The following is a 24,865-nucleotide window of genomic DNA, read 5'->3' as shown; positions in this document are numbered from 1 at the left end:
CTCAGTCAGCAAGCTCCATCATCTGGCTTGATTTTAGTTAGCTGGCTGACGGCTTGCCATGGGTGTGGCCAAGTTTCCCATGGTCCCATAAAGTTTGTTTCCAGTCACGAATCCTGGCTCTCAGTGTTCTGTGCTGTTATTTAGCTGCAATTTACCCCTAAATGTCTTCTAAGAGTCCAATAAGCAGAGGAAGTGTTGGTAATGTGCTAGAAGATATTGACCTCCCATGGTCCAGCAAGTTCTCTCATCCAGCACCAGTCCGGTCCCCAGGGTGCCGGATGAGAGAGGCTCAACCTGTATTCTCCTTCACCCTTCTGCTATATTGCCTCCATTTGAAATATTGTTCTTGTAGGCTGCTGCATAACCAAGTTAATTTATCGCAGCCAAGAAAACTCCCCAGGTTCAAACCCTTTGGTCCTGCAATCAGGCTCTGAGAAAGGGTGAGCTCATATCCAGTTCCTGGTCTGTACTCTGCCAGCATCCCCACCACCACCACCCATGAAAATAGCCCTTCCCCCATCTGTTCGGATCCAAGCCAGCCCTGGTAAGGTAGCATGCCTTGTGTGAATTCCCTGACTCCACCATCAAGCCTTTCTGCTAAATAATTCCTCCTGCTTCCTTGTTGTTTCCAGCTGCTGTGTGTTTTTTGCACACATTCAGTAGAAAGGCCCCTGAGATGCCCTTTAAAGGAGCCGTGTCCAGATCTGTCAGTAATGCAGCTGAACACAGCAGGGAAGGGTGGGCTGCCTGTGAAAATCAGGCATGTAACCCCAAAAGAGCAGAACTGTTTGTGTTCATGGTCACAACACACTTACAGCTTCCTTAAGGCAGCGTCTTAGGGTGAAAAGAAGATGCCGGCCTAGAGTAACCTAGAAAAAACCCACCCTAGGATGGCAGTGAGAGAGAGACCATCCATCTCCCCGAGTCTCATGATTACATGAAAATCTTGCATCTCGTTTTTAAGAAGTTCAATAAACTCTTCGATATCCAGCATCCATGGGACTGGGAGGTTGCTGGATAATCCAATATTCTGGATAAGAGAGAGGTATACCTAGCAATGCAGAACACTAAAGAAAAACAAGAGCAGAAATGGGACCCAGGTGGGCGAAGTCTCCCACCTCATCGCTTTTGGAGGTTTCGGTTAAATGGAGTCTGCTTCAGAACCACAGCCGGGTTTGTCTGCCACTGTTTTTATTGCAGATGAAACCAGAGGGGTTTAGATGGTTTTCCCCTCCCTGGCAGATCAGCTATTGGCACGTCCATTTTCCAGAAAGAAACCAGAACCAATGGTCACCAGCACCAGCTCTAAGGAGCAATTTTCCAGATGGGTGGCAATGCAGAACATTGTTCCCAGTCTTTTCCCACAAGCATCCACCTGCTCAGCTAAGGAGCTCTGGGCAGTGTGAGTAGCTCACGGTGGGTGGAAGAGTAGAGGAGCCTTCTGGCTTCACTTACATGTGGCACAGATGGACGCAGGGAAGTGCTGAGTGGGCTGGTACCCCCCCAAGGGGTGGGGCGTTGCTCTCGTGCTCTGTACACAAACCCCATACCTGACACCGCTTCTCCAAGCTCCCACTCAGTGTCCACTGAGCAGTGTTCATCGGCTGTGCGTTCTGCCCATTCTGTCAGTGTGCCAATTACTCAAATACCGGTTAAACAAGAGTTTACTGTATGTGGACCACAAAGACTTGCCAACCAAAAGCAGAAAATAGCCCTGGATTTGTTGTTTGTAAAATCTCAGGGGTGGGAGGGTTGGAAGGGGGAAAATTCATGGTTCTTGAATGCTGGGGGTGAGCAGGGTGGATTTTCCTTATCTTATGCGTGAAGGGCAAGGCAAGTAGTCCAGAGATCAAAATTCTAGGCCTAGCCGTTCCACATGCTTTCTGGGAGCGCCCAGCAGTGCGCTAGGGATGTACGACTAATGGGACATTGGGTGAGTCATTTGACCTCCCTGCCTTGGTTTCCCCTGCTCTAGGAAAGGAATGATAATACTCCCCCAGGGTGCTGTGGTGCGTTAATACATGTGAAATGCTTTGACATCTTCAGACAGAAAAAGCTGCTGTTGAAAGGCGCAAAGTAAGATTGCCTGCCACGGACGTTTGTTTAGGGAAATCTTCCTCCCAACTTTTCTTCTTCTGGATTCTCACAACTTCCTACATACAGAAGTTGCGTAGCTAGAATTGACCTCTCTGTGCTCGGTTTACTTGGCCATCCCTCCTGAACAAGGTTGGTGAGAGATTTTCTCACGAGGACCACAGAGGTTGACTGCGAGTGAATCAATCTTCCGGGCTAGTGTAGATGTGACCCTAGTCTTGTATCTCCTGAGGTGAGCTGCAAAATTTGCTGTGATGCCAGTGGGGCAGAGGTAGTTCCCAGAGCAGTACCATTAGTGGAGGCGGAGGTGAGGGATTCTTCCTGTATTCGAGTCCGGTAGATGCCCTCTGTATGGGAACTTGTCTTCCAAAGATTTTGCAAAGTGCATTGTGCAATCCAGAAGAGGCCTGTTAGCCTCTGGAGAGCTAGAGCTTCCTGTGCCGTGCTCTGTATGTGCTGATTCTGTGCAGAGGGAGCACGCTGCAAGCCAGAGAACTCGGTTAACTGCAGTAGGCAGCAGCCAGAAGTCTAGAGCAGAGGATAAGGCGCTACAGCTGAGAAGCATTGTGTTTGCACTGGCTGTGAGCTGCTTTCTGGAGGTCAGGATTTACAAATAGAGCCCGATGCCATGGAATTACAGAACCCACCAGATCATTATAATATGATTATTCAAGTCAGAGGCTGGGGAAGGAGCAAGGTCTTGAGAACCAGGCTTCCCTGAATGCTGAGCACTTGGGTGGCTGCCCAGGAGAGATTCAGGTGCTGCCCAGGTGATTAGCTGAGTGCCCACAGCCACTGATGGCTGGCAGCATGTGTGTCTGCCGGTGGTGCAAGTCTGCACCTACCTTGGTGCACATAACAAAATTTATTCTGCACATGGGTGGAAAAAAGTAGAGGGAACCCTGCTGAGAACCCTGTCTCCTCTTGGGGTGATGGGGGTATAGCTCTGTCCATTGGATCCTTCAGGGGCTGGGGGGAAAGGGAATCAGTTTGCAATTATTGCGTTCTCAGTTCTCCCTTCCATTTCTTCCCTGCCCCCCGCCCCCGCAACTAAGGGTTCAGAAAAGGGCCACAAAAACAATGAGGGGTTTGAAACGGGTGTTGTGTGAAGAGACATTTAAAAGCCTGGGACTTTTCAGCGTAGAAAAGAGGAGACTAAGTGGGGATATGATAGAGGTCTATACAATCATGACAGATGTAAAGAAAGGTAAGGAGAAAAAGTTATTTACTTGTTCCCATAACATAAGAACTAGGGGTCACCAAATGCAATTAATGGGCAGTTGGTATAAAACAAACAAAAGGAAGTTTTTCATCACACAGCGCATCGTTAACCTGTGGAACTCCTTGCCAGGGGATGTTGTGAAGACCAGCACTTTATCAGACTTCAGAAAAGGACTAGATAAATCCATGAAGGTTAGGTCCATCAGTGGCTATTAGCCAGGGTGGGTAAGAATGGTGTCCCCAGCCTCTATTTGTCAGAGGCTGCAGATGAATGAAAGGAGAGGGATCACACAATGACTCCCTGTTCTGTTCACTCCCTCTGGGGTTCCTGGCATTGGCCACTGCCAGATGGCAGGTTACTGGGCTAAATGGACCTTTGGGCTGACCCGGTGTGGCCCTTCTTATGTTCTTACGCGAGGGAAAACTGGTCTAGAGCTCTGCCCGACATGTGCCTATTCCACCCCAAAATGAACTCCAGAGGCAGGAGTAAATAGGGGTGCAGGGCCATGTTGTTTTGTAGTTTGAATGTAAAGCCAGCAAAGGCCACTTCAAAGGCGTTTTTGGTTGTGTTTCCTCTTATGGCAGGGTATAGTGTTCCACACACCTTTGATTCTAGGGCCAGTTCCTCTCATGGCTTCCCAGGCTGACGTGCTCTTGCAATCAGTTGGGATTTTGAGTCAGAGTTGATGGCACGAGGTAGAACCTGATCAGACAGAGCTGACCAGAAGAAATAAATGGACTAAACTGCTGCCTCAGGAAGGGTCCCTGGGTCCATTCAGATGGGATGTGTGGGACTTAGGTAGGGCCAAAATAATTACCAGAGGGGGAGGGAATTTTAGGGGTCATGTGGCTTTAAAATACATAAATGGTGCCAAGGTTAAGACTGTCAGCAATTTTCCCAACAAGAGAATTTGACTTAATTTGCTTGAAAATTATTCGAGCCTCCTTTGGTTTGAGCATTGGCCTGCCAAACCCAGGGCTGAGAGTTCATCCTTGAGGGGACTACCATTTAGGGATCTGGGGCAAATATATTTTAAAAAAAAAAAAGGGAGGGTGCTTGGTCCTGCCAAGAGGGCAGGGGACTGGACTCAATGACCTCCCAAGGTCCCTTCCAGTTCTATGAGATGCGTATCTCCATATTCAACATGTGGTAGCAGATTTTGTCATGTTCGAGAAACATTGAATTTACAACTGGATTTTGGGCCAATGAAAAATTCCAACTGCTGGGGGAGGTACTCTTTACAACTAAAACTCAGCAGGTTGTAACTCATTATATCCTTTTCACCTGGACCTTTCTGAGCCAGTTATTTAAGCATTCATCATACATAGGGTAGGGTTATTGGCTATATAATCAGATGGACACAGTGAGTCAGTTATCAAGCAATTCATAGTCTTTTTTGCGCAGTAAAATGACCTTTACAAGTGAAGTCTAAGAAATACCCTTCCATTCCCCCATCTGTAAAATGTGAATGCTAATTATTTTATGCTCTGTGCACTAAAGAGCATCTGATGGTATGCCCTCTGCAGAGGTGGTGGTTTTGTTTTGAAAATGCCAGCTGTGCGGGAACAAAATATTGGATCAATGTTTCGCAAAAATCAAAGGCAATTCTGGATCATGGATAATGGTTAATGAAAAATGCATGAAGGCCCAGGCCTAGGGAATTGTGGGATTTTCCATTAAAAGCTGTGAATAGAAATCACTTTTCCTAAGACATAAGGTTCCTGCTATGGGATCCTTATCTCAGACCATGAAGTCTGTTTGTGGGAATGGTTATACCTCAGAACAGCTCCCTGGAATGTGTCTCATCTGCAAACATAGGGTTGGATTCTGTTCATGGATCCAAACTGCAGATTTCAGCTCTGATTTGCTCACTCTGCATGTGCAGATTCCAGCGGGTGAGATGGAACAGGTGGAGCAGACACACACACCATCAGATCCTCAACCGGCGTATGTTGGTGCAGCTTAATGGACTTCAGCGGAGCTATGCCCCTTTGCACTAGCTGTCCTGAGCTGAAAGTACACATTTGCCATTGTTGCCTACAGAAGAGACTAATATGCTAAAGGTCTATAAAGTCATGACTGGTGTGGAGGAAGTGAATAAGGGAAAGGTACTTATTTCTTACCATAACAGAACAACTAGGCATCACCAAATGAAATTAATAGGTGGCAAGTTTATAACAAATGAAAAGAAGTATTTCTTCAAGCAGCATACAGTCATCCTGGCCAGCTCCTGGCCAGAGGAGGTTGTGAAGATCAGGGTTCAAAAAAGAGCTAGACATGTTCACGAAGGTTAGGTCCACCAATGGCTACTGGCCAGGATGGGTAAGAATGGTTTCCCTAGCCTCTGTTTGTCAGAGGCTGGAAATGGATGTAAGTGGGGGGGATCACTCAGTGACTCACTTTATTGTTCACTCACTCTGGGACACCTTGCATTGACCACTGTCGGAAGATGGGACATTGGGCTAGACAGACCTTTGGTCTGTCCCATTGTGGCCATTCTTATATTCTCGTGAGTGCTTTCAATTTATCTTGATTGTTAGTACATTGTTTTGCAGTACACAACCAAAAGACCTCTGCTTCTTAAGTAGCTACAAACCCAGAGGCTGGATGGGTTTCCCCAAGGGGGGAAGTGGGGGCATAACATGAGGCTGGTAAATTTGGACCCTTTTGTCATCAGTGCAGTCTGTGAGAGAGCACATCGCTACGATGGAGAGTGGCTGGTTCTTTTGGGCAGGATGAGTGAGCTTGCGCGCTTTTCAGAATCAGGCAGTTGAGGCTGGGGGATTGAAATATACCAGGAGGGGATGAGGCGTGAAATAATAACAAAATGGCCACGAGGAGCGGTTTACTGCTTTTCATCATTTGACCCAAGAAATGTTCAGCAGGTTCCAGGAGGTCATGTTCAGGCTAGAAATAAATCTTGTTAAGGGGTTTATGTAACGAGGCTGCGATGGCCATAAGAGCAAATAACACAAGCCGACATCCGGAAAGAAAGCCGGCTCTAAATATTGATTTTTCAGGAAGATTTTATTTACAAAATGGTAATTAAGGGGTTGCAATTATTCCACTGAAAAGGATTGTCACTGCAACCTGGGGCTCAGGTGGCTCCTGCTTTCTGAGTGACCTTTGCTTATGGCTAGTTTCGGGTTGGGCTCTTGTTGTCTGTATCACTTGAATAACTCATGGTTAAAAATAATACATTGGAAAGAAACTGACAGAAAGTTGTGTTCCTTCTCTGTGTGCTGAATTCCAGTGTACACGCCAGCTACCCCCCTGCTAGATGTCAGTCCCTATCTACCTGCTATGTATGCGCTGCATTGTCAGCTTTTGGATATCACACATCGCCTATTGCTGAGTGGAATAACAGCCCCTTGCAGGGGAATGAAATAGTTCAGTGGCTTGCTGTGGGAACAAACAGGGATTGATAGTCCCAGCAAGATCCTGAACTATGTGCACAAGTCTGGGGAGCGGTCAGGCCCCTGGGTGTCAAGTGTAGATGCCAATTGGAGATCTTCACTGATTAAGAGTCAAGAGGGCTGCGTGCTAAAGTGTATTTCAATTCAACTCCCAAAAGCATGAACAAGAAGGAAGAACGAGAAGATGGAGGGTCTAGAGGTCAAGCGGCTGCACCTCACTTACCGATAATGCATGGGTTTGGTTTCCTTTTGAAGAAATATGTAAAGCCTGCTCAGTAACCTAATTGCCTCTGCATCATGGGACATCAAATCCCTCAAACAGAGCACAAAGCCCGCAGTAGGGCACCAGCATAGTTCAGGCTTCTCTGCACTGAGCAAGGATCATGAATTAGGATCAGGTGGCCTTATCCCGCAAGATGGATTTGCAGCAATTACTGGGCAGCTGACGCTGATGGACCTCGGACTTTCCCCTCTCGTGTGTCTCGGTGATTATTTTGCTGCTACTGTGATTTTTCGTGGTGGTCGGTTCCATCTAGCTGGTGTATTAATAACTTGCTCCTTGAGTGTTATGACTCACTTTTGTGTTGGGGATGTATGGCAAATGATGCATTTGTGGCGGGGTTCCTTATACAGCCCTGAGTAGCTTCACATTCCTCTTTTAATATCTTAACCCCCTTCAAAATACACAGTCAGTGCATACAATCCCAAACAGACCTGAAAGCCGCCATATTGGGTCAGGCCAAGGTCCATCTTGCCCAGTGTCCTGTCTCCAATAGTTGCCCATTCCAAGGTTTTGGGGGAGTGAACAGACAACATCTTCTGGATGTCACAGGGCCAGGGGTGCCCTAGTGTGGGGTTGCGTCCCTAACAGTGTTGACTATCAGCCATTAATGGACCTCTCTTCCATTACTTTTTGAAATCCAGTTATACTTTTGGTCATTGCAACACCCCATGGCAATGAGTTCCACAGGTTAGCTGTGTGGTGTGTGAAAAAACCACTTCCTCCCGTTCATATTAAACCTGCTGCCATCAAACCACGGAATCAAGAGCGATCTGTTGTTGTTCCGGGTCTGCTGTGTAGAGCAGGGAATTCGCAAGCCCTGTGTCAAGTTCTCTGCAGGCATAAGAAGACAACACCACAGAAGTGAATGGAACTGTATCTCCTGACATGAGCAGTGAATCTGGCTCCTGAGTTCTGATCCCAGCTCTGACACTGACTTAGGATAAGATACTTCATCTTTCCGGACACACTTTCACTATCAGTGAAAGGAAGATCTTGATGCTAATGGCGGAAGTTGCACAGAAGAAACGAACCTTTAGGAAATTCACCTACCGAGGCGTTGACCTAGATCGGCTGCTCGACATGTCCTACGAGCAGCTGATGTAGCTGGGCGATGCTCGCCAGCATAGGCATCTGAATCAGGGCCTGTGTCATAAGCAGCATTCCCTCCTGAAGTGCCTTCCCAAGGCCAATAAGCTGTAGGTAGTCAACATTCACCTGCGCAACATGATCATCCTCCTCCATGATGGTTGGCAGCAAGGTTCCACCTTCAGTCAGGTGGGAATCAGCCCCGACAAATTGCCACTGCCTGGGCATGTTTTCCATTACTTACAAAGCAGTGAAACACAGCAGAGCTGGTATTGGTGCCACCCACTCACCTGTGTTCATTCCTCTGAAGTGAATGATGCTTTGGGAAATGTTTTCTTTATGTAAATATAGTAAATGCTCCTGACCCAAACAAAAAACCCACCTCACTTGTGCAAATTGCTTCGAGATAAATGCTGGGAATTATTAGAGATGGATCTTAACTGCAACACCGTCCAGAGCTGAAAGTAACTTAAAATTTCTTGCAGGTATTGGCCTATGGCAACCCGGGTCCCTGCCAGCTCTTGAAGTACCTCCCTAATGGCTTTTGCCACAGCTCAGCCAGCTCTTGCTGGAGTGGTGCAGTGGTCCACCCACCTACTTTCACCTCTGACACTGGCTCTAAGTGAGACTCCATCAGACCTGGGGAAAGCTCTGATCCCTAACCCAACTTCACAGCTCCGGCCTGTCTTTGGAAGAGTGTCCAACTGAGACGTATGATGCAAGAGCCCATGTACTCTGGGAAGTTCGGACGTGGGTTGGGAGTTTGAGCTGAACCGGCCCCTTGGATACTAATTATCATTGTTGTTTTTGCATCTGTAAACCCCTGAAGAACCCGATGGGCAGTATGTGTACCAGCAGTGTGTGTGTTACACACTTGTGTGTACTTTGCCCCCATGTGCTCGTGGAGGTAAATGCATTCAAAGTGAAGGTTGGACTGCTGGTGTGCCGAGACTGTGGGCTGTCCTGCTGCCCTGGACAGTTCCTTGTGTTCTCATGTATCCATCTATTATGTCGTATCCTGGGGCAGGGCTGTGTTTTTTGTTCTGTTTGCACAGTGCCTAATGCAACAGGGCCCTGCTCAGGGCTGGCCCTCCCACTGCGAAAAACTTGCAGCCACATGGGGCACCAGATTGCCCCCAAATTTCAAGGTGCCCTTGAAGGTGTGAAGGTGGATGCTGCCTCTGAGCTCTGGTGGCCCGTCAGCCCCAGCTCCCTCCAGGCTCTGCAACCCATTGGCTCAGAGCCAGCTCCTGCAGCCCCTGTCCCTCCCGTGGGCTGCACCCAGCCCCCCCTCACCCCTTCAAAGTGCTGCTTCTCTCCAGCTGGCTGTACATCTGCCCTCTGCTCCTCCAACCCACACCCAAACCTCTCGCCACCACCGGCACCTCTGGCCTGCACCACTGAACCTCCATCCTGCTCTGCTCCTGCCCAGGGTTGCCAGCTCTCCCGACCAGATGGACCAAACACCATTTGCGCACAATGCCACCAGGTCCAGGAGATTTGGTAACCCTAACTCCTGCTCCTGCCTTGCGGAGTGGCCGCTCCCCTTGGTGATGCGGGTTTCCATGCTGGGCTGCATAGGGCACCAGCATTGGTAGGGAGGCCCTGCTTCTGGTTCATGAGAATGCAAATAATAAATCATAATGCAAATGACGTGGGCATGGATTGAAACTATATCACTTTTTAAGGCCTTGACTGTGGCCTCTGGAGTATGTGGGGTGCATGTGCTCTTTCCTCTGCGGCCAGCCAGGCCTGCTGCCTTGTGGGTAGGGTATGGTGGAGCTGAAGCCCTGTCCCCCAGGACGCTGTGCACCCCGATGAGTAGGAAGGAGCAGCCCCTCTTTTCACCTGAAGCAGGCTGGGGTTCTGCTTAGCTCTTGCATGGGCGACCTGGGAAGGGGGAAGTTCCGTTCTCCCTCACCCCAGTGCACAGACACACTAGTGCCAGGCAGAGGCTGGACGTACATCTGTAAGACATTCAGATACCGCCTTGATGAGCACAGGGCAGCTAGCTCTGGAGCCTCTCTAGCTCTATATACCTATGCACGCATTTTTAACGCACGCATCCCTGTGCTATCTGGGTTCCACTTTTGTCCTCCATCTTACTCCTGTTGTTTTGGAGAAATTGTGGTGGGTCTGAGCCTGGCTCCAATGGCAGAATTTAACCGGATCCTGGCCGTACAAAAAGTGGGTCACGCCCTGTTCCACTAAATATAAATTCAAAGCGTTTAAAGCCAGCAGAGATCATTCTAGTCATCTAGTTTGCCTCCCTCCACAATACAAGGCCGTAGCATTTCTCCTAGTGGCTCCCGAGGCAAGTCCAGGGCTTCTTGTAGAGCTAGAGCATGCTGCTTAGTAAAACATCCTGCCCTGCTGTATAGATTCCAAGTGATGGAGAATTCACCTGGTCTCTTGGGCAGTTCTTCCATTAGTTACCCTCAGTCTTAAAATTTTGCCCCTTCTTTCCAGTCTGAATTTGTCTGGCTTCTAAATACAAAATGCTTTTGAAATGAGATCACCACATACCCTTCTAGGCAAACACTTCTTTCTAGCCATGGTGTGAGACAGTTATTTATCTGTACCATCGGATACAAGACACACCAGAACTAGCGTAGTCCTGCTGGCCATGGTACGGGGTAGGAAACATTTTGAATGGGTGATTGCTGTGCACCTGAATGGAAACTGGGACATGCTTGCCACTATCAAAACCAACAAGGCTCCCACAACCAGTGGCACTCCTTTCTGTGTTTGTTCCACCGTGTTTTCTCCTGATCAGGAGCGAACCTCTCTTTGTGGGCATGCATGTCCCTCTCTGCCTTTGTGCCGCTAAATCAGGGAAGCGGCTTCCTTCGCTTTGGAAAGCAGAGCTCCGGTCACTGGCCCAGACCTTTGACCCGAGCCAGATCAGTCATCTTGGTTGCCTGTGAACCGAGAGACAGCTTGTGAATATGCTGCTTTGGAATGGCCGAGGCCTCCTGTTCCTCTCCACCCCCTCTTCAGATCAGCCGGGTGTGAATTGACAACAACCGCGCTCTGTACTTTTATCAATGCCTGTCAGTGCATTGTACAAAACTGTGATTGAGCTCTCAGCTCACTGAGCATCTTTAGGGGCCAGCAGAAAGCGTTCTGGCCTCTCCTCTCGTCTGAGGCGTGAATCTTGCCGTCCGTCTGGCAGGAGTGGCAAAGTTTGCAAAGAGCAGATGTCCCGATGTGACAGGCTTTCTGTTCACAGGGCGAAATAAAGGGCACTGGCATAGTTCAGTCATTTCGAGCCAGAGACACTCACTGCTGTGTGATGGGGAGGGAGATGTCACATGGCACCTAGACAGTTTGCTGCTGTTTGAGCTTCTTAGAAAGCCCAGCTTTGGAAAACAGGGCCACCTGCTGCAGACCCACTGATTATGGTGGGGTTTCCCAACAGGCAAAAGCAGGTAGAATTTGTCCCGTCAATATATGAGAGACTAACTCAGAGTATAGGTAATAAGCAGCCCTCCGGCCTGCCGCAATTTGCCACCGTTAACCTCTGATGGACCGCTGGATGCTTTATTCACCTGTGTGTCTGCAGGTGTGGCTGCTTGAAGCTTCTGTTGGTCATAGGTCACTGTTCCCCACCAATGGGAGCTGTGGGAAGTGGTGTCCTCATCCTTGCCACTTCCTGCAGCCCCCATTGGCCAGGAATGGTGGTCCATGGCCAACGGGAGCTGTGAATGACCATACCTGTGGGCATGCAGGTAAATAGCATCTGAGGACCTGACAGGGGCAAGCTGAATAACTGGAGCTCACCAACGGCCTCTTGAGCCAACCCTCAAGTTTTGACTAATTGTCATATGACTTGCTGTGAAGTAACCCCTGAGAACTTAGGCATGCTAGGCTATGTGTACACTAGCCCCAGACTTCGAAATGGCCACGTAATGGCCATTTCGAAGTTTCTAATGAAGCGCTGAAATACAAATTCAGCACCTCATTAACATGCGGGTGGCTGCGGCACTTCGCAATTGACGCGGCGAGCTGCCGCGTGGCTCGTCCCGATGGGGCTCCTTTTCGAAAGGACCCCGCCTACTTCGAAGTCCCCTTATTCCCATCTGCTCATAGGATTCCTAGGATTTCCTAGGGTAAGCACTCTGCCCATATCTCTGCCCTCAATTTCTACACTTCACTAAGGTTTTTAGGTGTTGCTGAAAATTTAATAAAGGTATTGACCCACTTTCTGTGACCTAGTTCAAAGTAACACAATATCTGTGGCCTCAGTGGATCATGTTTATGGCTTAGCTTTGGCCTTCATCATCCACCACTCACAACCTCACACCTTGAAACCTCTCAGAAAGAAAAGTTTTTAGAAGTCTTCAGGACAGAGGTTTGGCTGCATGCTGCCCTCTGTGTTCACAGAATCTTATTTCTTCAGACGGGATAATATGCTTAGGGGATTTTAGCCGCAGGCGTAAAAATCTTACAAGCTATGATTCAGTTAGGAAGTTTCGTTATTTAACTAGAGACCCTGTTGCAGCTCCACTTGCAGCAGAAGTTGGGCTGGAAGGAAGTTCTAGATGGAAACTTGTTGTAATACACATCCAAGTGTATGAGCCAGGCCCCATGCCGGCTGGGGGATGGAGCTCTGGGTGGGGCTGGGCTGGGCCCAGGGCTGGTCAGGGGAGGGCTGGGGCTGGCACAGTGGGGGTGGGGAAGCTCCGTTGCGGGGGCTGGGCTGGGGAAGGGGCTGGGGCTGGCATGGTGTGGGAGGCTCCTTTGGGGGCCTGGGCTGGGCCAGGCTGGTACTGGGGTATCAGGGGGAGGGATAGCTCAGTGGTTTGAACATTGGTCTGCTAAACCCGGGGATGTTCATTCAGTCCTTGAGGGGGCCATTTAGGGGGGGTCTGGAGCAAATAGATTTTTTGTTAAAAAATAAAAAGGATGGCACTTGGGCCTGCCAAGAGGGCAGGGGACTGGACTCCCCCTCCCAGGGTCCTTCCAGTTCTATGAGATGTGTATCTCTATGTATTATATTATATTATATTATATTATTGGGGGGCTGGGCTAGGCCCCATGCTGGTCGGGTGAGGGGCTGGGGCTGGCACAGTGTGTGTGGTGCGGGAGGATGGTAGAACCTTGCCTGGAGCAACAGACAGACGGACACAGCAAAAATAATATATATGATATGGCAGAACACAGTGATATCAAGGTATTATTGGAAAGGCATGTAGTGCCAGGGAAATATCACAGGATATACCCAGGACAGATCCTGATCACTTAGAATCCCAAGGACCTCTTGAACTGGACTCTCTGGCATCTTGGTAACAAGGGCAGCAGATCACTTCAGACTTTGCCCTCTGAAATGCTCTCTGAAAATACAGGAGAAAGTATCAGGTACAATAGACCCCTGAACTGACAAGGGGGTTTCGTTCTTGCAACCCCGCCTAAGTCAAATTTCATGTGCAACTCGGTGGAGCCAGAAAACTGACCAGGCCTGGCTCCCAGCTCCCCTCCACTTGAGGAGCTGGGAAACTGGCCAGGGCAGCTGCCCTGTTCGGTTTTCCCGCTTCTGTCAAGGGTGGCAGCTGAGAGCCACCACTGACAGGAGCAACTCCACCCTGACAGTAGCGGTTAAAACCTCTCCTGTCAGTGGCAGCAGCCAAGCCACTCAGAGTCACGTTAACCTAAGTTACACGCAGCTCAAGTGTGCATAAATCTCAGGGGTCTCCCGTATAGTGCCGTTCTCTTGCGGCCAATGTTTTGCCTGCTCTTTTACTCTGCTAGTGTTCCACTTTGAGAATCTGGCAGCCGATGTGTTGAGGCAAGCCTCTTTTGAATGCTGAAACAGCTGGGGACATAATATAGTTTCATCTGGACTGACAACTTGACACTGGCTGGAGAGTAGGCTATTTTCAGCTGGGGAAAGGGAGATCTGGGTCAAATGTCAAGGTTTTGGTCCTGTTCTTTAAGGACCTCCACGGGCTAGGTCTTGGTTACCTCAGTGAGTATCTTTCCATTTGTGGTTCACCAGGACAGCTGCACATGCCAAGAATCTTGGTGATGTTGGTGCCTAGGCTGACATTAAGGTAGAGGCAAAGTTTTTACAGGACTGTGGGTCTTTCTGCTAGCGATAGTCCCAAGTCTTACTCTGTTGCTGCATGAAGGGCAACTTCCCCTGCAAAAGCTTTCCTGCAATGACAAGAGTTAGAGAGCAAATAAATATGGAAATCACCTCCCAGGAGAAGCGCCTAAACCTAGCCAGGATGATAACAGGATCTCCTACATCACTGAGATGTTCTGCAGCTTTTAGTCCCATATGCTGCTCCGTGGTACTAGAGAGATGGGTGCCTGGCAAAACACATCGAGGTAAATCCACTAACCCCTCCACACCAGCACGGCGGAGGGTTGGAGGGCATTCTTGGGCCACAGCCCGAGTCACACCTGTTCTGTGGCTAGAGCCAGACCTCAGTCCAGTACTTTTGCCCAGTACTAAAGCCGAAAGAAAAAAATCTTTTTAACTTCCAGGCCCAGCTGTGATTTGTGCTGCTCTGCTCTTCAGATTCCGCTCTGAGAACTGCTGTTGCTCTTCTACTGTGACACGTTCTAGACGGCCAGTGTTTGACTTTGGTGGAAAAGTGTTTAACCAATAAAGAACAATAAGTCACCTGTGCTGGTCTATACAGCCTGTGTAACATTACAGAAGGTGGCCACAAGTAGAGATGAATTGAATGCAGTGAATAGGCCCTCGTATTAAACATTGTAACTATGATCTTGGCTTGAATTTCATCTGTCCTGGAGTGGGGGCTGGGGGGAGATTGCATTCTTGGTAGAGTCTGTCTCCTAGGCCGTAGACTCTCCTACCACCAGAGACCAGCAGGATCACCGAGCCTTACTATGTTTAAGTTCCATTACTTTCCCTCAGTAATGCGACTGCAGACAGACCAAACCAAATTCTTCTGGTAGACAACCCCAAAGTGTCGTTCCACTCGGGGCAGCTGAGGAGTTGACAGACAGGTAGACAGTTTTGATCTCGTTTGCTGATGGTGTTGATGTGTCTCTCATTTTGGTATCTGACACCTTGATGTCGCAAGGATTGGTGAATTAGATATGAGTTGGAGGCTCTTTCATGTGCCATCTGGTGCCAAGGCATAAATTAGAAACTGGCTGATTGCAGACCCTGGGATTAGATCAGCATCTCCCCCTCTGGTGTACTGTGATTTCATATGCATGCTGCGACAAGGGTGTTAGCTTTCAATTTTCAGAAAGCTGTTTACATTTCAGAGAGCAGGGCTTGATGTACATCTCTGGTTGCATAGGGGCCAGTTCCTAACAGTTTCAGAGGCTTGCCATTACAGACTTCCAAATCACAGACCATCTGCCCTCTAAGATCTTTTTCTGATGGGCCAGCCTTGATTCATTGCGTGTCACTGGAAGCCACAGAGTGGATGACCGATTTGGATGATGGCCTTGAGGGCTGTTTTGCAAATAGCCATATGAAAAAAGAAGGCATGAAGGTCTGCTCCATACATCTGAGAAGAATGGAACAAAGGAAGAGGATGAAAAAGGTCCTTGCAGGAAAACTTTGCCTTGTTTTCTCCAGTTCGTCCTCTCCCTCAACCGTCAGCCATTCTGTAAACACACTTGCAATGGATCTTCTCACATGAATAGCTGTGAGAACTTCCCCAGGTGTGTCCAGTCCCTTCCACCTCCCAGGGATGCAAGCTCAGGTAGGTCTAAAGGACTTGAAAAGGTGTGGGTCTCTGCAAAGGGTTGCGTGTCTCCAAGCACTGGGTACTTACCAACTTCCTCAAGTAGAGAACAAGGGCGGTCTCATGGGTAAGGTGCAGGGCTGGGGCACAAAGAAGAACTGGATTCAATACCAGGTTCTCTGGTAGAGTCCCCTGGGCAAAGCCCTTGGGGTGTGAGGATAAAGCTGCCCTTCCACTGTGAAAACTTCAGTGGAAATATTTCCTGCCTTTCCCAGGGATGAATCCCCACCTAGTACAAGTGGCTTCCATAGTCTCTTTTGGAAGCTGTAACATACGCCGCTCTGTACCAGCAGAGCCGTCCCATTCATAGGACAAAGTGGGGCGGTCACCTAGACCCCACCACAACTGTCCAGTGGAGGGGAGGACCTGGAGGATTATGGGGGGCTGGTGCTGCAGCAGCAGGGGTTGCTGTCCCCACTCACCATGCGAGCGGTGGGAGCAGCAGCCTGCTTCACTGTGCCGTGCTGCCCGCCTGGCCCGCTGCACCCCGCTTCCCCACGGTGACAGGAAGCAAAGTACCCCGCTTCCTGCCGCTGCCATGGCGAAGCAAGGACCAGTGGGCCAGAAGGGTGGTGCAGGCGCTTTGCTGGCTCCTACCTCTGGTGTGGTGAGTAGGAGGGCCACCCCTGCCGCTGTGGCGCCAGGCCCAAAATCCCCCTGGCAGGATTATGTGGTGAAGGGGGTGGGAGGCAGTGAGGGTGGGGCTGGGGAATGGGTGGGGTCTATGGTGCAGCAGAAGGGTTCCCTTCACCTGGAGCGCTGGAGGGGGTTGCCCAAGGCTCCTGCCCTCCGGGATGGCCTGTGTACCACTGACGTGCAGAACCCAGATGCTGCTCCCTTCTCAGCCAAGACTCCCACGGCCCTCCCCTGTCCATCCTTCCTACCTTTAAACCCAGATAGAAATCAACACGAGCTACATACTTCCCATTGTTCCTGGGTTGCTTTGGCTGCAGGCTGGAAGTTCTGCCTCAGAGCTAGCCGGGATCCGGCCCTTCCTAGGGACACAGGTGCCCAGCGAATTCATGAGAATAATCCTGATATTGAGGCTGCAGATGGAAGCAGCATTTTTGCTCCTTTCTCACATCTTCTGCTTCACACAAAGCTGCAAATACAGCTTTTGAACGGCATAATCCTGCCTTTCCACCATCTGGCCTCATGGCAACCCTCTCTTGTTGACACAGTTTGGCCACACTGAGGGCCTTCTCTCACCCCTTTCCTTTTTCATTTAATCAGCTCTACTGAGCCTATAGCTACAAAGGGAGCTTACGGTTTGATTCACTGAAATCACCGTATCAGCTGAAACCATCACATTTCGTATTCCATTTACAATGTTTCCAAGGAAACAAAGGCCTGGGACATAAATAGATGGCTGTTAAACATTTGCTTATGTGTTCCAGTCCTGATGATTTGTAGGGCACAGATGTGAATGTTAAATCAACAGCAGCCGTTAAGTTTAATATGGTAACACCAGTATTTTGGTACAATTAAAAAGAATAATTCATTATGGTGCACAACCAGACAATGCTGGGTTATTTGTCATTTACATTCTCTACTTATGGTTTTTTACCAACATAAACATTGTGTTGGATTCTGACCTTGCATAAAGCCCTGTAATTTCATTGACTTCCACAGAGTTGCTCCTGATTTTCTCCATTATAACCGAGACCAGAATTAACTCCGGTGTTATCTCTGATGTTCACCCTAATGTAGTAAAATATTTTTAATTCTGCCATCTGGCAGTAAATGTGGATTTGGTTAGACTTGGAGTTTTCTTTGTGTGTGTTTCTGTTGAGGGATAGCAACGAAGGGTCCTGTGGCACCTTATAGACAGGACCCTTCGTTGCTGTTATAGATCCAGACTAACACGGCTACCCCTCCGATGTTGAGGGATGGTTTCTTGCATGCCAACTGTGACAAAAACTACAGCAATGTCACTGAACCCTGCGACACTATGCTCCAGTAACAGTTCTCGACGAGCAAGTCAACTTACCTCCATTCAAAACCCGCTCACTGTGCTGAACAGGACTCAGGAAGTCACTGGGAAAACAACCAGGCAAAGAGGTATAAATACAGCTTACAATGTATGTGGCCACCACAGCATGTAACTACAGCTCGTCAGTCAGTGGTAAGCAGAGTTTAGGTAGGATAATGAATGAAAAGCTATGTGAAGCTACATACCCAGCAGGACTGTGTCAGCTAATGCGAAACATCCAATAGAACATGGCAGATTTAGAATGGCAATCCAAGGGTTAATGAAAACATTTCCGTTGTCCAGCCCTGGCTGATGTAAATGTACCAGTAACTTCCTGAAGAAGTGGGTCTGTCCCACGCAAGCTCACCTAATAGCCTATTTTGCTAGTCTTTAAAGTGCTACTTTCCTGACATCAGCTTGGGATGGGGCTCAGGCCCCTGGTTTACCACCACTTCCGAGCTTCCCCAGACTGGGGGCTGGATCTGGATATTTGCTTGGAGCTTGTTTCTGCCAGACACGATCTATTTATGCTACATAAATGGATTGTAATTTGCCCATACATGTGAGTTTGACATGGTGTGAAGATGCCCTACACTGTTCCTCTCCCACCTCTGCCAAGAAATGACTTCTTGGCGACATGATCTCCCTTTTACTCCTTCCTGACCAGGGCCTCATGCTGTGGAACCTCCCTCCTCAGAGAGGAGGGTGAGGCAGGACACTCTTCGGGCTCCCATCCCCTCTCCTGCAGCTGGCCAGAGGAGTGTCCTGCGGTCATTCACCTCACAGGGGCTGAGCACCCAACTCACTTCCCACCCCATTCGCCAGTTCCTTTTGCACTTGAACCCCACGTTAGTGCCCGACATGAGCCATGAAAGTAACATGTGGGTGCTGTTCAGAGTCATTTGCTCTGTTACTAGCCCTTGACGATCGGTATTTACAGTGGCTAGGGTGGCGTATTAATAAAGTTGGGGGGTTACTCCCTGAGATTTCTGACTATTGCCTTTAACTCAGTGTACATTCTTCTACACCCAGTAATTCTTCCATTGATGAGTTCAAGTTTCTCCATTTAAGGCGAGTGGAAGGGAACCTTATAAGTATTATAACACACGAGCTGTGGTCCAAGCCCTTAACATTTACAGCAGAAATTATGATTCAGCTACAGTCTGCAGCAGTGGTTTGAACCATTACCATCTTGTATTTTTTTAAATAAGGGCTCCAGTACGTCTTCTCAGAGGATATAGCCTCACACTGAGCCTAGCAGGACTTTACAAAGCTGGCGGGAAAAAAAGCATCAAATGCCCTCTTTTTATCAAAATAGTGACTGAAGTAAGGCAGTTATAAATATATTTTGTTAGTAAACTTTTTGAGCTACTGCATCATGGTTGTTTAAAGCAACTCCACTTTATTCTAGCTTCAAATGCTGCCTTCCATTTCCTAGTAGGTAGCAGAAAGGCCGTTGTAAGAGTGCAGCGACTGAAGGTCTTTGAAGGCTGGTGTTTTGGATATTTACTTGGGATTTCTTGTAACCATTTCTTTGCAGTGATTTTAATCTCTTTTTGTTTCATGCATGATTTTTGAGGAAATAAGTAAGTGGCTGAAAGACTAGCACACGAATTATTTGCCCTGCTGGGTTCATGTTTGAGAGCTGAAAATTATTCAAATGCTGTTTTGTGCACGAAATAGCAAAACAGGCAGGTTGCTACCAACAAGTGTGTCCTTTTTTCCCCCCTTAAATCAATAGTTGCTGGCTCTGTTTGTCTAAAGCTGGGCAGCTGTTACACCCCATTGGATGGGAAATTGTCTTGGTTATAAATGGCCCTTGTCATAAAACCATGCAGCTCTTGAAGCAGCAATTGACTTCAACTACCTGAGGTGTAAATGGAGTCTAATCCTTCCTATTACCGTCTCTCCAGTGAACGACTCTCGTGTCACGCTGGCAGAATTGAGGCACTAGTGTCAATGGACTGAACTACCAATGTTCTAGAAGTTTGGCGCATGACTGGGTTTTTTATGGTCGAGACCACGTATCCAGTGACCCTCCTCGTCTTGGGTGCCTGAGAGCAGTCCCTAACCCATAAGAAATCCCTCTTCCCACGCCACTACATTTGAAGAGCCGCTCCAACTGTTGCAGTATTAAATTGGTGCTTTCAAACACGAGTGTCAGAAATGGGCTCGGAGGTTTTTGAAAACCTGAGCACAGGCTTTGGATTTCAGTTTGAAATGATCTGGTTTGCCAGCACACAACAGCAGAGGATGAAGCTGGAGCCCTGCAGCATAAAGAGACTAATCCTAGTGTTCCCTAAGACTGCTATAATGTGCTACAATATAATTACAACATCGCCAGCGGGCTTTCTGACTGGTGCTGACTAGACTTGGTTTAAATTTCATTTGCTTTGCTTTTGCCTTTGCAAACTCATTGTTGGTAGCTCCTTCCTAGTGAAGTTACCATCATGTGAACAGACACAGAAAGGCTGTTTGAGCATTTGCTGTAAAAGCTGGGGTTGTGAGTTCAATCCTAGTGGAGGTCATTTAGAGATTGGGGCAAATAGTTGCTGGGGTGGTGCTTGATCCTGCCAAGAGGGTGGGGAACTGGACTAGATGACCTCCCAATGTCCCTTCCAGTTCTAGGAGAGATCTACCCAACAGCCTTATTTTGAAATAAGGTATTCTGGAATAGCTCTTTCGAAATAGGGCTGCTAGGCACAAAGGCTGCATCTACAGTAGCATTCCTCTTTCGAAAGATGCATACAAATGAAGGAAACCAAAAATGCAAATGAGGCCTAGATTTACATATCGGGTACCTCATTTGCATATTCTTCTTTCAAAAGAAGAAGAGCAGTGTAGACGTGGCTCTCTTGAAAATAAACCCCATCTTTGAAAAAATCCTTTTTTTTTTTAAGGAAGAAGGGTTCTTTCGAAGCTGGGGCTTACTTTCGAAAGAAGAATGTTAGTGTAGACGTAGCCAAAATGTATTTCGAAATAGCACTGTACAGGCCTCGCAGATGTGGGCAGGAGGGGTGTGAAGCTTCCTCTGGGGAAACGCTGAGCTAAACACAGCCTGTCTGTTTTGTCTGCCTGTGTTTTCAGCACTCTCACAATCTATGGGATCGGTCAGGAGGACGAAGCCATCTACCAGTGTATTGCAGAGAACAGTGCTGGCTCCACCCAAGCCAGCGCACGCCTGACGGTGCTGTGGGCAGATGGGTTGCCTGGCCCCCCGCAGAATGTAAAAGCCGAGACTGTCTCCGCAACCACTATCCAGGTGTCCTGGAGCGAACCTCTGCAGAACACCAAGGAGATCATTGGTTATGTGCTGCACATCAGGAAAGCTGCAGGTATGGGACCAAAACCTGATGCTCTTTCTCCCTGAGCCTTGACTATTATGGAGATGTAGATGAGTGGCTAGTGATGTGGACAGGTTATCTCTGCCCTGTCATCTGCATCTCCAAGAGGATCAGTGTTCCCTGTAAGCTGAGTGCCTGAGCGGCCACCAAGGAGAGATTCATATGCTGCCCAGCTGAATGGCAGGGCACCCAGCATCTGCTCTCAGCCGGCAGCGAGTGTCTATTCGTGGGGCACATCTACACATGCCCTGGTGCACATAACAAAATTTATTCTGCCTGTTAATGGAAAGAATTAGAGAGAACTCTGCTGAGGATTAATCTTTGTATGCAGGGCAGTGAAGGGAGATAAGACTAAGTGGAATATCAAAAAGGTAGGTACAGCCTAATTGCTAAATATAAGGAACCAAGTTCTGGTATTTCCTTTGGGAGGGAAGGGGAAATGAAGCTATACTGACCCAATCCTGCCCTTGGTGAAAGTCCCATTTGTGAGTAGACTCAGGGCCAGGCAAAGGCCCTTCCTGGTTTTGATACAAAAGTAAACCTAGAAGAGTGTTGCCGCGACATATTTTCGCCCATCCATTCCCTCAGTGCAGCCTAATGTCTCCCTGCTTTCCCTTTCTTGTGCATTGCAGACCCTGTGGAGATGGAATACCAGGAGGCTGTTAGCAAAAGCACCTTCCAGCAGCTGGTGACGGACTTAGAGCCCTCGACCAGTTACAGCTTCTATATAAAGGCCTATACTTCCCGGGGTGCTAGCAAGGCCTCCGAAGTCATGGTGGTGAGCACACTGGGAGAAGGTAAGGAGGCCTAGAGCTGGAGAAGTCTGATGCTTGGAAGCCTGCGAATTGCATTGTCCTTTATTGGCCTGATACATGTACTTCAACATTTCAGATTGTGTCTTCTTGCTGTTTCCTCCTTTTTCTGCTCTGTATTGTGCTGTAGGATCTTACACAGAATTCTCCCATTGTCTTATGCCAAGCAGCTAATGTACGTCTTTATGCTGGCAGTATTGTACCGGCAAGTCAAAAGCAGCTCCTGCTATGTCTGACCCCCTACACTACAGAGCCTAGTATTGTGTCATTGGAAGTTATTGAGAGTTCTTTTGTTAGTGTGGCTGTTGCTCTGTGGGTCATGTGAAAGGCTCTTTGTTGCTTATAAGCTGTGTCTACACATGCACGCTACTTTGAAGTAGCGGCACCAACTTCGAAATAGCACCCGTCGCGTCTACACGTGTTGGGCGCTATTTCGAAGTTAACTTCGACGTTAGGCGGCGAGACGTCGAAGTCGCTAACCTCATGAGGAGATAGGAATAGCGCCCTACTTCGTCAACGTCGAAGTAGGGACCGTGTAGACGATCCGCGTCCCGCAACGTCGAAATTGCTGGGTCCTCCATGGCGGCCATCAGCTGGGGGGTTGAGAGATGCTCTCTCTCCAGCCCCTGCGGGGCTCTATGGTCACCATGGGCAGCAGCCCTTAGCCCAGGGCTTCTGGCTGCTTCTGCGGCAGCTGGGGATCTATGCTGCAGGCACAGGGTCTGCAACCAGTTGTCAGCTCTGTGGATCTTGTGTTGTTTAGTGCAACTGTGTCTGGGAGGGGCCCTTTAAGGGAGCGGCTGGCTGTTGAGTCCGCCCTGTGACCCTGTCTGCAGCTGTGCCTGGCATCCCTATTTCGATGTGTGCTACTTTGACGTGTAGACGTTCCCTCGCTGCGCCTATTTCGATGTTGGGCTGAGCAACGTCGAAGTTGAACATCGACGTTGCCGGCCCTGGAGGACGTGTAGACGTTATTCATCGAAATAGACTATTTCGATGTCGGCTGCACGTGTAGACGTAGCCATAGTGTGTCAGAGGAGAGTCTTTTGCAGCAAGTGAGGTGTGTTTGTGGGTTTTCTCTCCATCTCTGTCCTCCACCTAAATACACTTGCAGAGACTCTGCAGTATTCTGTGCTGTGTAATGCCAGTGGCTTCCTCATACAGCCCTCGTGTTCCTCCTCTCCTCACCCTGGCCCCGTCTCCCTTCTTCAGACAACAAGTGAGTCCTTTTGATCCCCTCTTGGGGTCCTGCCTTGGTGCATCCTTGAACCTAGAATCTGCCCCCCAGATTCTGCGAGCAGGTCTTGTGGGATCAAGCCCTAGTGACAGAGGAAGCAAAGGCTCTTTGCCAGGCAGTGCTCTGGGTGTCAGTTTGCAGACACTGGGTGGGATTCTCAGCTGTCTTGTGGGGGGAGGATGAGGGAGAATAAAACCAGCAGGTTGCATAGAGAGGGTCTGTAGCTGATGCAGAGCTATTGCAGCTGCTCTTGGATCCTGGCTCAGAGGGTCAGGTTGGGGAAAGGGCTGTGGCAAGAGTATCCTTACCGTGGCAGCCAGCTAGATGAAAGTAGCACTCTCAGTCTCTGGACGGCCCCATTGAAGACAATGGGAATTGAATATATGGCCTTTCTCAGGATCAGGCTAATGCTGTGTTGTAACCTTAAACCACTTCTGTTAACGAAAGCTCCAGCCCAGCTCCTCCAAGCTATTCGGATGTTTAACTCCCATCACGGCTCTGGGCCTAAGCCCTGACTTTTGGTACTCATCTAGCGAGATGGCCAGGTTATCTCCTCCCTGTCATGTGCTCCCCAGGAGCCAAAATACTGTAGGAATGTGAGCACAAGCTCTGGTATCTACAGCTGTTCATGAAGAACCCTCTGGTGTAGGTTCTTTGGATGAGTGTGGGTCTCCTGGAGGCAGGTGGAGAATAAGTTCTTCCTTCATCCAGGGAACATGGAGTAGTAACTCAAGATTCCCTCCCAGCCACAAAGCCCTGAGCTGGAGCGACCTCATCTTTCATTTCGACCTTGGGGACCTGTTTGTACCTTAGCTTCTCTGTGGAGGTTGCCAGTTAGGGTCCCATGTGTGATGGGAGAAGCTTGTCTACAGGAAACTGGAAAGAAACTGCCAGACCTGTTTGACAGGCCACAGTGATGAGATGTGATAGATTTTGGTCGCTGCTGACGTGGCTGAGGAGGTAGCATTTGTAAAGCGGTGGGTCTCTGAGCATTTCAGACAGTGGATGACCCTTCTTTATCCTAACAGCCTTTTTTGCTGCTGCAAGACAAATTCAGAAGAGGGAGGTGTTTTCCCTCAAGAAAGCACTTTGATTATGAATTTGAAATGGAAAGTTCAGTGATATGAGAAGAAAGAGCCTACTTTAGAGACCATTGAAATAAGACCATCAGCTTTAAGTTGGTGGATCAGATCCTAACTTAGGAGACATGAACTTTTGCTGTAGTGTTGAAATAAAAAGAGCTAAAATGATCCTTGCCATGGCTTGAGCTGAGCAGTTACCCTGCAGGGTTGTTCGTGCAGCATTCTGGAATGAACTAGTCATCCTTTACGCCTGGCTTTCCTGTCAGTGTAGAGAGAGGGGCTGTAAACTTTAAAACCCATGACCCAAAGCACTGAGTTCAGTAGCAGTCACCAGCAGCTACATATGCCTCATAAAACTTGGTGAGTTTTGGGCAAGGTGGGGGCAGGCTGGGTAAGGCTTTTTGACATTATTACCCTAAATCAGCACAGGCACGTTTACGTATTCGGTATCAGAGTAATAAATTTTCCAGGCTCTTTGAAGCTTGAAGGCATCATCAGACAGCCCTAATATCAGCATCACCTCGTGTAACAAAGATTAACCACGAAGTTGCAATTTGTAATGGATAACTAAGCCTTGCTAA

At 48.6% G+C, this 24,865-nt stretch overlaps 1 protein-coding gene and 1 pseudogene across 1 annotated transcript in view; both read left to right on the top strand.

The window, feature by feature from the left end:
• IGDCC3 (immunoglobulin superfamily DCC subclass member 3) overlaps positions 1–24,865 on the top strand; it is a 184,411-nt gene that overhangs the window by 140,662 nt on the left and 18,884 nt on the right. The window contains exons 7-8 of the mRNA XM_075007042.1: positions 20,897–21,144; positions 21,786–21,950. Coding sequence (XP_074863143.1) covers positions 20,897–21,144; positions 21,786–21,950 — 413 coding nt within the window. The remainder of the gene's footprint in view (positions 1–20,896; positions 21,145–21,785; positions 21,951–24,865) is intronic.
• On the top strand, positions 8,018–8,414 carry LOC142019819 (small ribosomal subunit protein uS19 pseudogene; annotated as a pseudogene).

Source organism: Carettochelys insculpta, chromosome 12, assembly GCF_033958435.1.
Source record: "Carettochelys insculpta isolate YL-2023 chromosome 12, ASM3395843v1, whole genome shotgun sequence".
NCBI classification, from domain to species: Eukaryota; Metazoa; Chordata; order Testudines; family Carettochelyidae; genus Carettochelys; species Carettochelys insculpta.
The sequence above is the reverse complement of the archived record's forward strand: the minus strand, read 5'-3'. Positions and strand labels throughout refer to the sequence as shown.